The 12,739-nt window shown below is 31.7% G+C and overlaps 1 protein-coding gene across 2 annotated transcripts in view; it reads right to left on the bottom strand.

Annotated features, from left to right (window-relative positions):
- The window catches only part of LOC131668512 (potential E3 ubiquitin-protein ligase ariadne-2-like), a 209,130-nt gene extending 197,702 nt beyond the window's left edge, over positions 1-11,428 (bottom strand). Inside the window, exons 1-2 of one of the 2 annotated variants that reach the window (XM_058942768.1) lie at positions 11,310-11,428; positions 10,283-10,756 (exon numbers count right to left, since the gene is read on the bottom strand). In XM_058942768.1, the coding sequence (XP_058798751.1) occupies positions 10,283-10,756; positions 11,310-11,406 (571 nt within the window). In that variant the 5' untranslated portion in view covers positions 11,407-11,428. Of the gene's footprint in view, positions 1-10,282; positions 10,757-11,066 lie in introns of both variants that reach the window. The other variant, XM_058942775.1, reaches the window with a different exon arrangement.
- Between the last annotated feature and the right edge of the window lie 1,311 nt (positions 11,429-12,739).

Raw genomic sequence — 12,739 nt, 5'->3', positions numbered from 1 at the left:
CCATCCTTGAACCATTTATAAAGTGGTCTTTTATTCACTCTTTTATTCGTGTTTAGCTCATACACTCGCTTCCGAAGGCCTTTTACATCATTTCAATAGTTTCCGAACTCGTTTTTCCGAGTTGAAAGCAAAATTTGATGCAAATTCGTTGATCTTGTTTTTCAGTCATTTTTGACAATATCAAAATCCGACGAACGCAAAAAAGGCACTGTAAACAAAGACACGCTGCGCATGAACTATACATCCGGCAGGTATCAGTAAGTAACGAATAGATTCGTGAGGTTTAATATTGACGTTTCTGTCCGGTAGAGGTCGCTCGAACATTATGGCGCAAAGATATAAACGTAGGCCCGATACTTTCTGGACAGACCGCGTATACCATTCCCATCAAGCTTAAATAATAAAAGAGCCTGTGTTAATGTTAAAAATGAAGATAATGAATGTTTTAAGTGGGTTATACTTTAATGCCTTTATCGAGTTGAAAAAAATTCAAACAGAGAAAGTAAGTACAAGCCCTATGAGAATGAACTGAATTTTGACAGTATAAGCTTCCCTGTAAAAACAAAAAATATACCTAAACTTGAAAAGTTGAATAATATAAGTGTAAATTTATATATACTTGAAAAATATGAATCGAAATATGAAATCTCACCGTGCTATATAAAGAAATTAAAACAAACTAAATATGTGAACTTACTCTTAATTCTAAACGAATATATTGATGAAAATGATACTAATAGACTTCGAATATCAATAGATGATGAAAAATTCAAATTAGAAACTCACTACGTATGAATTAAAAATTTAACTGCTCTTCTTCGTAGTCAAATTATTCAACATACATATAAATTCAACAAAAATTTATCTTTGTGAACGTTGTCTTCATTATTTTACTAACGAGGAAAATTTGAAATCTCATGAAGTTGACTGTTCCAAAATAAATAAGTGTCGGATTAATTTACCTGATAATGCTACTTTAGAATTTAAAAATTTTAAGCATAAAGAGGAAATTCCATTTATTATACGAGTATACGCCAATTTGGAATGTCTGTTAAAACCTATAGAAGATCCGAATTGAAATCTCAGTGTTAAGAGATATATTTTCCAAGAACATGAAGCCTATAGTATTGGATTATATGTAAAATGCCGTTACGATGATAGTAATTCGATATCTAAGTCATATAGAAAAAAATTAAATGAAGACGAATCACGAGCATTATGGTTTATAAAGCAATTGAAGTCTCTAGTGATTGAATTAGAACAGATATATAATAATGCAATAAAAATGGATTTATCATTGTCATATCATTGTTATTTAACAGGAAAATTTAGAGGTGCAGCTCACAATCATTGCAATTTGAATTATAAAAATGCTACTTTCATACCAATCGTATTTCATAACTTTACATGACTCACATTTTATTATAATAGAAATTGCTACTAATACTACTACATCTCTAGATAAATTAGCATATTATTTACCTCAGTTAGATATTGAACAGAGAGAATTTAAGAAAGATAATTACACTTTGAAACAGATTAATTTACTCAAAAGAAAAGGAGTTTTCTCATATGAATAAATCCAAAATTTAAATAGACTAACTAAAACAGAGTTTCCATCTATTGAAAAATTTCATAGTCGATTGACAGATAGTGATATTCCTACTGAAGAATATAAGCATGCTCAAAACGTATGGAATATTTTCGGTACTATTTGGAAGAAAACAGATTTAGGAATGTATTCTGATCTCTATCTGAAAACTGATGTAATTTTACTAGCTGATATTTTTGAAAATTTTCGATCAACCTGTAAGAATGCATATGATCTCGATCCTACTCATTATTACACCATCTCTGGATTAACATGGGACGCGATCTTAAAATATACAAATATGAAGCTTGAACTATTAACAGATATAGATGTGGTATTATTCTTTCAAAAAGGTATCGTGGAGATATTAGACAATGCTGCAATAGATTTTCAAAAACAAACAATAAATATATGGGTAAATAATTCAATAAGGATGAGACAAACAAAATTTTAATGTATTATGACGTAAACAACCTTTATGGTTGGGCTATGACTCAATCACTACCATTTGAGGAATTCCAATAGGTTGCAAATGTAGATATGTCAATTTTTTTTAATGTCTCTGATGATAGCGACGTAAGCTATATTTTAGAAGTAAATCTAGAGTATCCACAAGAGCTATATGATTATCATAAAGACCTACCTCTTTGTCCCGAACATACTAAACCACCTGGATCAAAACAGAAAAAACTTTTGACAACGCTTTATGATAAAGAACGATACGTTATTCATTATAGAGCGTGAAAACTAGCTCTCAAATATGGACTAAAACTCAAAAAGATATATAGAGCGCTAGAATTCAAACAAAAACTATGGCTGAAACCATATATTGATTTAAATACGGAAAAAAGAAAGCAAGCTAAAAATGAGTTTGAAAAATTATTTTACAAGCTCATGATTAATGCTCTATATGGAAAAACGATGGAAGACGAAAGAAAAAGAAAAGATGTCAAACAGATCAATCAATGGGGTGGTAGATATGGCGCTGAAGCTCAAATTGCCCAACGAAATTTCCATAGTAGTTCCATCTTTCATGAAAATTTAGCTGCTATTCAATTATTCTGGACAACTTTCAGTATTAGAAAACCTATATACGTTGGTCTATATGTATTAGATCTTTCAAAAACATTAGTCTATGACTTTCATTATGGATACATGAAGCAACGAATTGGTGAAAAATGTAAATTACTTTATATTGATATTGACAGCTTTATTTATGAAATTCAAGATGTCGATATGTATGAGATCATGAAAGTAGACATTGATAAATTTGACACATCAAACTATTCTGCTAATAATCAATTTGGTATGCCTCTAGCTAACAAAAAAGTTCTCGGTGTTATGAAGGATGAGTGTAATGCTGCTATTATGAGAGAGTACATTGGGTTACGAAGTAAACTATATAGTAGCGAAATAATAAATAAGGAGGCCTTCAAAAAGGCAAAATGAGTGAGAAAACATACAGTAAAAAATACAATCATTCACTCAGATGATCGACAATGTTTCAACGAAATGGAGAGAGGAAAAGACAGCACTAAGCCCTTACGATGATAAACGCTGTATTTTTGATAATAATCCGGACACACTTTCATGGGGGCATTATAAATCTCTCGAAATTGCCGAAATGAAAGAGAGTTGAACAGCTACGAAGAAAGAGGTATAGAGAAGAAGACGAAGTGATAAAAGAAAATAGTTGTCATTACAATTGATGATGAATTTGAGGTGTTCCTACCTAAAAGAGTAAATATATTTCTTGAAAAATTTTAAGCCTCCGTTGCTGATTAGCACTGATGGAGCAGAAACAGAGCAACGTTAAAAAAAAAAAGTTCTTGAAAAAGATGAAGAAATGCTGAAAAACCTGCACCAAACAAGTGAGAAGTAGGAGCTCTTTACTTATCATATTGTCGGTTCAAACTTCGAATTTAAACATAATAGTATCTTTAGCGAATAATAATTAATGTATTATAATACTAATGTAAATAGCTGCACTATAAATAATGAAAAAATATATAAATATCTAATCGAATAGTCTTTTTTTTCCTTTATTTAACTATCCTCTTATTTCCTTTTGTGGAGAGGTAAAAGAAGTCCATAATGTAGACGTTTCCAATAAATTTTATCTCATTATAAAGGTGACTCATGAGTGACGATTAGAAAGGAAGTATCTCACAGGTGAGAGCGAAGGTTGGGGCTCTCACTATTCCTATAATTAACCTTAAGTTCCGATAGAGGGCAGTCATTCGAGTTCTAATATATTTATAAGAAAGATGCATAGCTTGCATTACCATCATTCAGTGAGAAGAATCAGGTATATTAGACTATCCTCTTGTGATTCATCATGGCGCCTATTAGAAGAAGCAAGAAGAGCATTCGTGTTTCGAAGCAAGTAGGGTTATCGGATAATATTCAAATTCATCATCTTCCTATTGAAGAAAAAGACTCGAGGAAAGGAGTGTAGGAGCAGCTTGCACGAGATCGAGAACGCATCCAACGACGTATTATACAACTAAGTAGTATAACATCGCGAGCACTATTTAAAAAACGTATAATGATGAATCATATTCTTGAACCTATACTAAAAAATCATTGTATAGTATATACACTTAACAAACTAAAAATCTAAGTGGAAGTGGAAGAAGCAGCAAGTAGAGGGAGGCGGTCGTGGTGGCTAGAAAAAAAAGCTAGTAGTGGGGTAAAGGTCTAAAGAGAGAGAGAAGAGCTCGGAAAACGTCATTCTGTTAGAAGAATCATCACCAGTAGTATCCACTTCCTTCTCCACTATTCACAAGTCTTCGATAGCAAGATGGACTTGGAAATGTTAAATAAAATAGCTATGAAGCCCTTTGATCCACTACCGGAGAAAAATCATTATGATCTTAAAGAAAATTATTGTTATTTAGTGACAAACTTTAAGGAAGAAGATAACAATCGAATAATTCTCGGGCTCGATGCTGAACTCCAACTTATTTTACCAGAATGAATTTCAAGAGCCATCGTGAAACATTATGATCTTTATATATTACTTTCAGATCATGTACAAAAATATTGTTTACACATCGAATATCATAGCGCTGGTAGATTTCAATTTATTATTTAATGTAACAAAAAATGTATCTTTATTTCAATAAAGTATGTACAATAAATTTATTATAAAACATATTGTGGAGAGGTAAATGAGTCACAGGTATTTCTACTAAAGCGGGTTTCGACTTGTTCTAATGGACTCACAAGTGATGATGCTCAAATGGAAGTACCTCACAGGTGAGAGCGAAGGTTGGGGCTCTTACCATTAAAAATAAAACAAAAATTATTCATTATTATTATGATATTTATTTGAATAAAAGTTACTTTACATAAACGTCTTTATTCTTTCATACGTATAAAGTCTTATCTATCCATGAATTGTGCGAGTTGTCGAATCCCAACCATTTAATGTATACTTGATTAACACGTTTCCTTAAAACTTTTTCAATGAGATAAACATCAGGATACATAGCTTTCTGTAGTTCTTGCTCGTACACATCTCCAACAATTGAATTGCCTTTATAATCTCTTAAATAATAAGTGATAAGCTTTGTCTCCGCAACTCGTTGAATAGTAAAAATCTCAGTAGACCAGTTAGGAGTGTATCCTTTTTCGAAAACGTATTTAGACATGCTCACACGTACTTTATCGCCTACTTGGAATTTAGGGCTCTTAACGAAAAGACGTCGGTTGTAAGAGAATCGTCTCAACACCTGCATTTCATTCTCGTTAGTCACGTCTTTAGGCTTCATATCTACTGTACGATGTTTTCAATTATTGTAAGATTTCAATAAATCAGCTAGAATGTCGATCCATTTGTAATTACCTTGTAGACTGAATTTTTTCCACATGACATTTTTTAGCGTGCAATTGAAACGTTCACAAATAGATGCGTTAAGATTGCTATAGGTTGAATATAGATTTATTTTATACTTTGTCATTAGTTTTTGAAAATTTGAATTGTAGAATTCTTTGCCGTGGTCTACAAGTAGATTTCTAAGAGTGCGTCCTTTTCTTAATATCGACTCCATTGCATAAGCAACATCTACACTAGTTTTTTGTTTCACAGGAACTGCCCAAGCGTACTTTGAAAATATATCAATGACAGTTAATAGATATTGAAAGCCTTTGTTCTATCTCGAATAGCGTTGCATCTCTACAAGATCAGCTTGCCATATCAAATCTATTCCACGTATCTAAATTTTTCTACGAGGATAGTTTCGACGTGCTAGTTTGTGTAACTAATTACCGCAGAAGAATTAACCGCAGAAACTCCTTCGGATTGTGCTTAAACAGCGTCAGACTTTGCTCTGAAGTTGTCTCACGGTTGCGCTTGTTGTCCGGAGTGAGCAAACACGGCACCCATCGCGCCGACAGCTTTCTCATGCCCAAAATTTCATGTAGGACATGACCCACGCGGTCTAGCTATTTTATAGTTAGGAAAAATACCTCTTCCATCAATAGTCGATTTTCGCTTCTTAGCGCTACTGCTCAAAGATAAATTTGGACCAATATACTTTTTGAATTTATTAACATGCTTATTGCGATATTCTCCATTTGTTTCGTATCTCTTTCGATGAGCGTTAGTGATTTTAAGAATTTTTATATAATTTTCAATATCCGATGAACTGATTAATTTAGATTCAAGTTCTTTACGAAAGAGAAGTTCCATTAAACAAGGAGTGTTGCTGTATGCTTTATCATTCACAGTCACGTTATCGTTTTGGAAGGAAATTGGAGAATTGCCTATGACATATGTATTTTCATGCAAGCGAACACCAAATGTCTTGTCTAAATTACTTTTCTGCTGAGGTTCATGTGCAATAATCAAACATAGTTTCCTACGATCGAATCATCCAATAGCTGTTGTCTCTGCTCTATAGTTACATTTGAACTACTTTTAGTAAAATAAATTTCATTGAAAAATTACCGTTAATCGTGATAGATTGTTCGAAACAAAATGAATCGATCAAAAGTGCTCCTGTAGATGTCCGCCTAGAGTTTGACATGAGAGAAGATTTTCCTGATAATACTGCAGCCTATTGTTTAATTCTAGATGATCGAACTGAGCAGTATAATCCAATCAGCGGTGAGTTAAAGAAATTAGTTTAATATAGTTTACTCTCTAAATAAAATGTGATTAATACAATTAAACATAAGCTAAATAAATTAAATGTGTAACATAATATACATCATGTTAAATTTTATGAATAAAAGCATGTAATTTTAAATATATGTCTTTGCTTAATACCCTTAAACCGTCTATGATCTGCATTTGTGATAGACATAGACAACATAAGTTAAGAGGGTAGGTACTAAGCATAGATGCTCTCTCTTTCTGTCTTCCTGAAAGTAGTGGAGAAGCTTGATCACCCTCAAACCAGCTGTGATCTACATTTGTGATAAATATAGACAACATAAGATAAGAGGGTAGGTAGTAAGCATAACTGCTCACTTTTCTCTCTCTCTCTCTCTTTCTTTAAATAGATTTAAATGAAAATGACTAGGATAACAGGCAAGGATTAGCGAGGATTCAAGCAAATATAGCTCTCCTCCATGGAGAGAACTAAAATATCTCATCTATGAGAGAATGGTCCCAAGCCACGCTAAGCTAGAGCGTGGGAGGAAGAGAGAGAGAGAGAGTAAAAGCATACATTTACTACTATAACAGCGCATCCCAAGCTAGAACTATAGACAGCATACACTCCCCTCCACGCACCGTGGTCCACGCTTAACTAGAGCATAGAAGAGAGAAAGAGAGAGAGAGAGAGCACACGTTTACTACTACTATAGCAGGGCATCTCCATCAAGCCAGAACTATAGACAGTATGCGCTTGCCTCCTCCTCCGCGCGCTGTGGTCCACGCTGAGCCAGAGTTAGAAAGAGGGAGAGAGAGCACGCATTTACTACTATCCCCTCCTCCGCACGCTCGGGCCCTATACCAAATGTATGCGCGTATAGCAAATATACACAATAATCATCCTCTAAGGTACATGTAGCATTGGCCCCTTGTGGTAGAGCGCTAGCCTGCCAACCCAGAGGACGCCGGTTCGATTCTCCGATTTGTCTCTTCATTTTTTTCAATTGTCGCTATTTTCTATTCATTTCATTTCATTTCATTCATTTTCAATGTATCAAGTAAATTATCAATAATATTTATAACTTTTTAAAAATACATTTAATTAAATTAGACAGAAAGCAATAGGTATAGGGTCCCTAGGGACTAGTGTCCTAGTCCTCAGTGATGTCTTTAAAATCTAGTCTGATAATGATGTAGCGGTATAGGGGACCATTTTCTATTCAGTACTCTAGGTTGCTTTATGGTTTTTATGGTTTTGATGATGTTTGAACCTATAGTTTATTATATCGTTTGCATGGAGTGGAAATGGTGAGTATATTTGTTCTATGTCTGTACAACAGATCAGCAATGAAGTTATGCACTATAATGCGATTCATGAACATTACCGGGCCTAACATGCTCTTGTTGATGTCGGAATCGTTTCCATTTGTCATGGACGCAGCTAGATGTTCTCTTGTACTAGTCCAGTGATTGTTTTTGCCAATTTCTGTGGCGTGGTTATGTATGAATGAGGTGGATGCTACGATACTGATGAGGGTGCGTATGGTTCAATTACCGATTATTATTAATATTATGATACGGTCGTCTTTTAGTGTTCGAGACGGGCCTGAGGTTGGCTGATCCATCCCCGTAATTGTTTCTCTATGGGTAATACTTACAATTGCGATTAGTGTTCCACCTTTTCTACAGTAGGAATAGAATAACTTACTAGATTTCTGATATCTACAATGGCTGTGACTTGGTTATTTACATTTCCAGCAACATTTTCCCAGTCATACGTTATCGGTGTTGCTACGGCTAACTCAATGTTTTTGCGGAACGGGTTTGCTGTTGGGTTTTTGAGAAGTTGAAAATTCTCGATTCTTTCTACTTTTTTAATCTAGTTCTAGGAGTCAATAATCGTCTATCAACTTGGATGCAGTGCTCTAGTTTCATGTTCTGATTGATGCGATCGAGCTATTGCTTGGGCGTAAAGCTTTTTCGGACGCCTTCGTTTGATTCCTGCTTATGGCAGTATATTTGATAAATATAAAAATTTGATTAATTTATCACTAACGTCACTTATTTTAGTAAATGTGGTAATACTATTTACATAATTATCCGCATTATCTATAAAATAAAAGGTAAAATAAAAAAATCTTAGTTTAACGTCGTCTGTTCATATTTGTACATATATCAAACATGAAAAAAATATTATACTTTATTGCAAAAATTGAGTCTATGAATAAAATGTGGTAATTTTGCAATTATATAATTTTTCAAAGAAACATTCACTAAAACCATAAGGTATTTCCAATTTCAAAAAATATTCAATAGATAAAAATTTATTAACATTGAAAGTTAGTAAAAACATGAAATATTTTACCTTCAACTTGTGAAATATACAGTTTAGAAAAAAATTATTTTTCATCTTATAATGAATCATAATTACTAAACAAAAAATGTCCAGTTCAAGAAAATGTATATAATTTTTTTAATAAGACAAATTTCTATGCATTATTTGAAAAATGTAGTGAGGAATTGGAAGGAACAAAATACAAGAGAATAACAGGTGTTGACCTGAGGCATTGGTATTGCATATATGATTGTACCTAGCTCTTGGACTACTATAATCTATATACAGTAAGGGAAATCTTCCTACATACTTATTATGAAAGCTAAAAATCAGACAAATATATGCATTGCAATCTGTTTAATATGTAAATATTTTTTTATATACTATAACAGAAAATTGTCACAGTTAAACATTTGAAAAAATACAAATGAAATTTTGAAAAAAGTACATGTATCGAATTAGACAAATCTCATCTACAGTAGTTTTTGAAAAATAATATATCTATCTATACAGATATATTTCAAATAAAGTTATAAATCATAGGCAAATATCTTATAAATCATAAACGAATATGTTAAAACCTAATGATAATTAAGTTGTCAGATACAATAGCCAGTTCAATGTACTTTAAAATAGGAAGAAAGAAAACCAACTTGATATGATTCCTATTTTGTATCGCTAACATCACAAAAACTGCTAAAATTTTAGATTCAAAAATGTTATTTAGTATGAGAATCAACTTAATTATATATTTAAAATTTTGACTTTTATAGGATATTGAGCATGTTATACCATAGCATTGTTTTGTATAAGTTGTATATTTTGAAATTTTAATTTTGCTTATAACAGTTTTAGTTTGATATAATCTTAAAAATCAATGTTAGCATAAAGAAGAGATAAAAGTATGAATTATGTTTAATGATACTGCTCTATTAATTAATATTAAAAAATATAAAATATTTAAATATTATAATAAATTAATTAAAATAAAATTAATAATGCAAATGTATTTATTACAAGAATATAAAAAAATTCAATGAAAATAAATATTAAATTAGGACAATTTGTTATTCAATAAATTGAAAATACCATAAATTATTTATTATAAATATCAATGTTGATCACAGTAATCAATATACATTATAACATTTAGTTTGATTTAGATTGACCATAGTTTGATAAAATATATATGTAATCTTACGAATGTATAATTTACTTTTATCTTATTATTTGGTAAATTAAAAATACCTACCTGTAGAAATTCCTTGCAAAATTTGTGTTTCAAAATGTATACACCAACAATTCTTGCAAAATAAATGTCCACAATTCAATGTACTAAATTGCTCTATTGATAAAGATGAGTAACATACTAAACATACATTTTCTGCTGGACATTTTGTAAAAGGAGATTCTAATAGCTCTGAAATCTTCATTTTTTGACAAACGGTCACATCTAGTGTTTTATTTTGATAGTTAGAAATTATTTCTTGAATTGCCCATTTGTAAGCATGTAAATATAACTTTGCCATAGATGGGGTAATATTTAACGTTGTGCTTAAAAATTCAACATTTTCATTCAATAATCTTTCGACTTCATCAACTCTCAAACATTCATACACTGTATACTCAGGATCTTTTCCATGCTTTTCAGAATCAATATCATTATCATTTTCACCATCCCATGGATGTGTACTATAGTAGTCTTCATAACCAGCATCTCCACAGTCTGAATCAGAACAGTCCATATCACTTTCACATTCAACTTGAGACATGATATATGTTCAAATCATGTTTTTATAATGAAAATTATTTTTGATTATTAAAAGCAGAATTCATATTATTTATTTTATATTAGTTATAATGAATAGAACTCCTAAAAATTAAGATTTTAGGATTGATTTTCGAAAATCATTTTTATATGTTAACAAGGATATTGTTATATATATGCACATTACAATTTTGTAAGCATTAATATACTCATGAAATTCCGTAAAAGTAATAAAAAACAGGCAATATCAGTAATATTATAAGAAAACCTTTATTTATAAGGATATTAAAAATTCTTAAACGGGAACGATTATCATTATTATCTAAATTACTCAATTATTTGACTAATATAACGTATCATGATTTGTTCAAAATCTTTATAAAAATCACAATAATGAATCATCTGTCGCTTCCATCAACACCAAATACATTTTTTATCAATTTAAGAATTTCAGTTGTCTTGTTCTGTTGTTTAAAACTTCAAACAAATGAAGTTCTCAGTCTTCTGATACCTTGTCTAGGGTCCTGTCCTGAGACTTTTGAGTTGACATCTGACCTGAGCAACGCTGGGATAAAATTGTATGTCCGTTTATAGAAGGACTCAGACATTTAGAAATGACATCAAATTTTGACACGACCAGACACGGATAAGAGCAGTGTTACTGCGCAGCTATATGTGCGCCGATTATAAGGGAAATTTGAAGTACGCTTGTATGAAACAAAATATAATTTTACAGAAATAGATATAAATAAAATCTAGTAATTACATAACTAAAATCAATATTAATTAAATTACAATAATAATAAATTAAAATAAAGTGCGATGATAGTTTATATAATTTTAGCAGTGGCAAACTACAGGGCAGCAAGTACGTTAAATGGCATATGTATTTGGTGAAGCACAATTAATCACACTCTAACTAAGACCTATTTAAGAAATAAAAAAGTATGACAATAAAATGAATTGAATTTGAAAGAACTAATCTAACTAATTATTTATTTTAAGCTAATACAGATATGCTATATAGCGTAAATTTACATTCGATTTTGTTATGTCTAGGCGAGGAGATGTTACTGCTAGACGTAATGATGTATAAAATACTGTCGCGTTGGTAAAAGTTGGATCTTAGTCAGGAGTTAAGCAGAGGTTGGTTAAAGGGATAGTGCCTTTAATATATGCAGCATGTTTAGGTAGATAACTTAGTTTCTTACCTTGTTAGGATTGGATTTCAGAAGAGGTTTTTACAAACAGTCTCAGGTGTTTGCGCTTGATTTAAGATTTATTGTTTAAAGACAATTTTTATAACGCTTAGCAGAGTATAATTCCGGTTCTGAGTAGCCGGATAGCGAGACTTAAAAATAACTCAATTAGTACTGCGCGAAACGTATGCTGTGCGAGCTGAACTGCTCTCAACTGCTGAACTGCCTTTTGCGGATCCCGATCCAGCCTTTATATACCATAGGCTGATGTGCCCCTTCCTGTGATTTCGCCGAATTAATATGCGGTGAGTAATATATTCGCGGAAATATTATGGAGAACGTGCTTAGACTAATCTATCCTGCTAAATAGATTTACAAATGTTCCCGGGAGGGTTGATACGATAGGAAATTAAATTACCGATACCCGGTTTGTTACCATAACCCGTTATTTACTTATCATAATTCGTCACGTACTTTTTCTTTTCTATCGACGTGACATGCCCACCCCTCGGAGTCCTTTGCTGATAAAGCAAGGGACTAGCGCTCTCCGAGCGCTACTATAACTATTTTGTTGGAGTATATATATTTTTTGTTATCTTTTTTTGTGTCTTATCATTCTACATACATATTTGTATTGTTTCGTTAAATATTTTTGTGTTGGTTTATCTTTGTTATACATATATATACCTTTTTTTATATCTTATTTTATATATATTTTTTGTTTTTTTTGTTATTATTATTA

This window comes from Phymastichus coffea, unplaced genomic scaffold (assembly GCF_024137745.1).
Source record: "Phymastichus coffea isolate CEN01 unplaced genomic scaffold, Cenicafe_Pcof_1.1 PCOF00006, whole genome shotgun sequence".
NCBI lineage: Eukaryota > Metazoa > Arthropoda > Insecta > Hymenoptera > Eulophidae > Phymastichus > Phymastichus coffea.
Note: the sequence above shows the minus strand (reverse complement) of the source record. Positions and strands in the feature narration are given on the sequence as shown.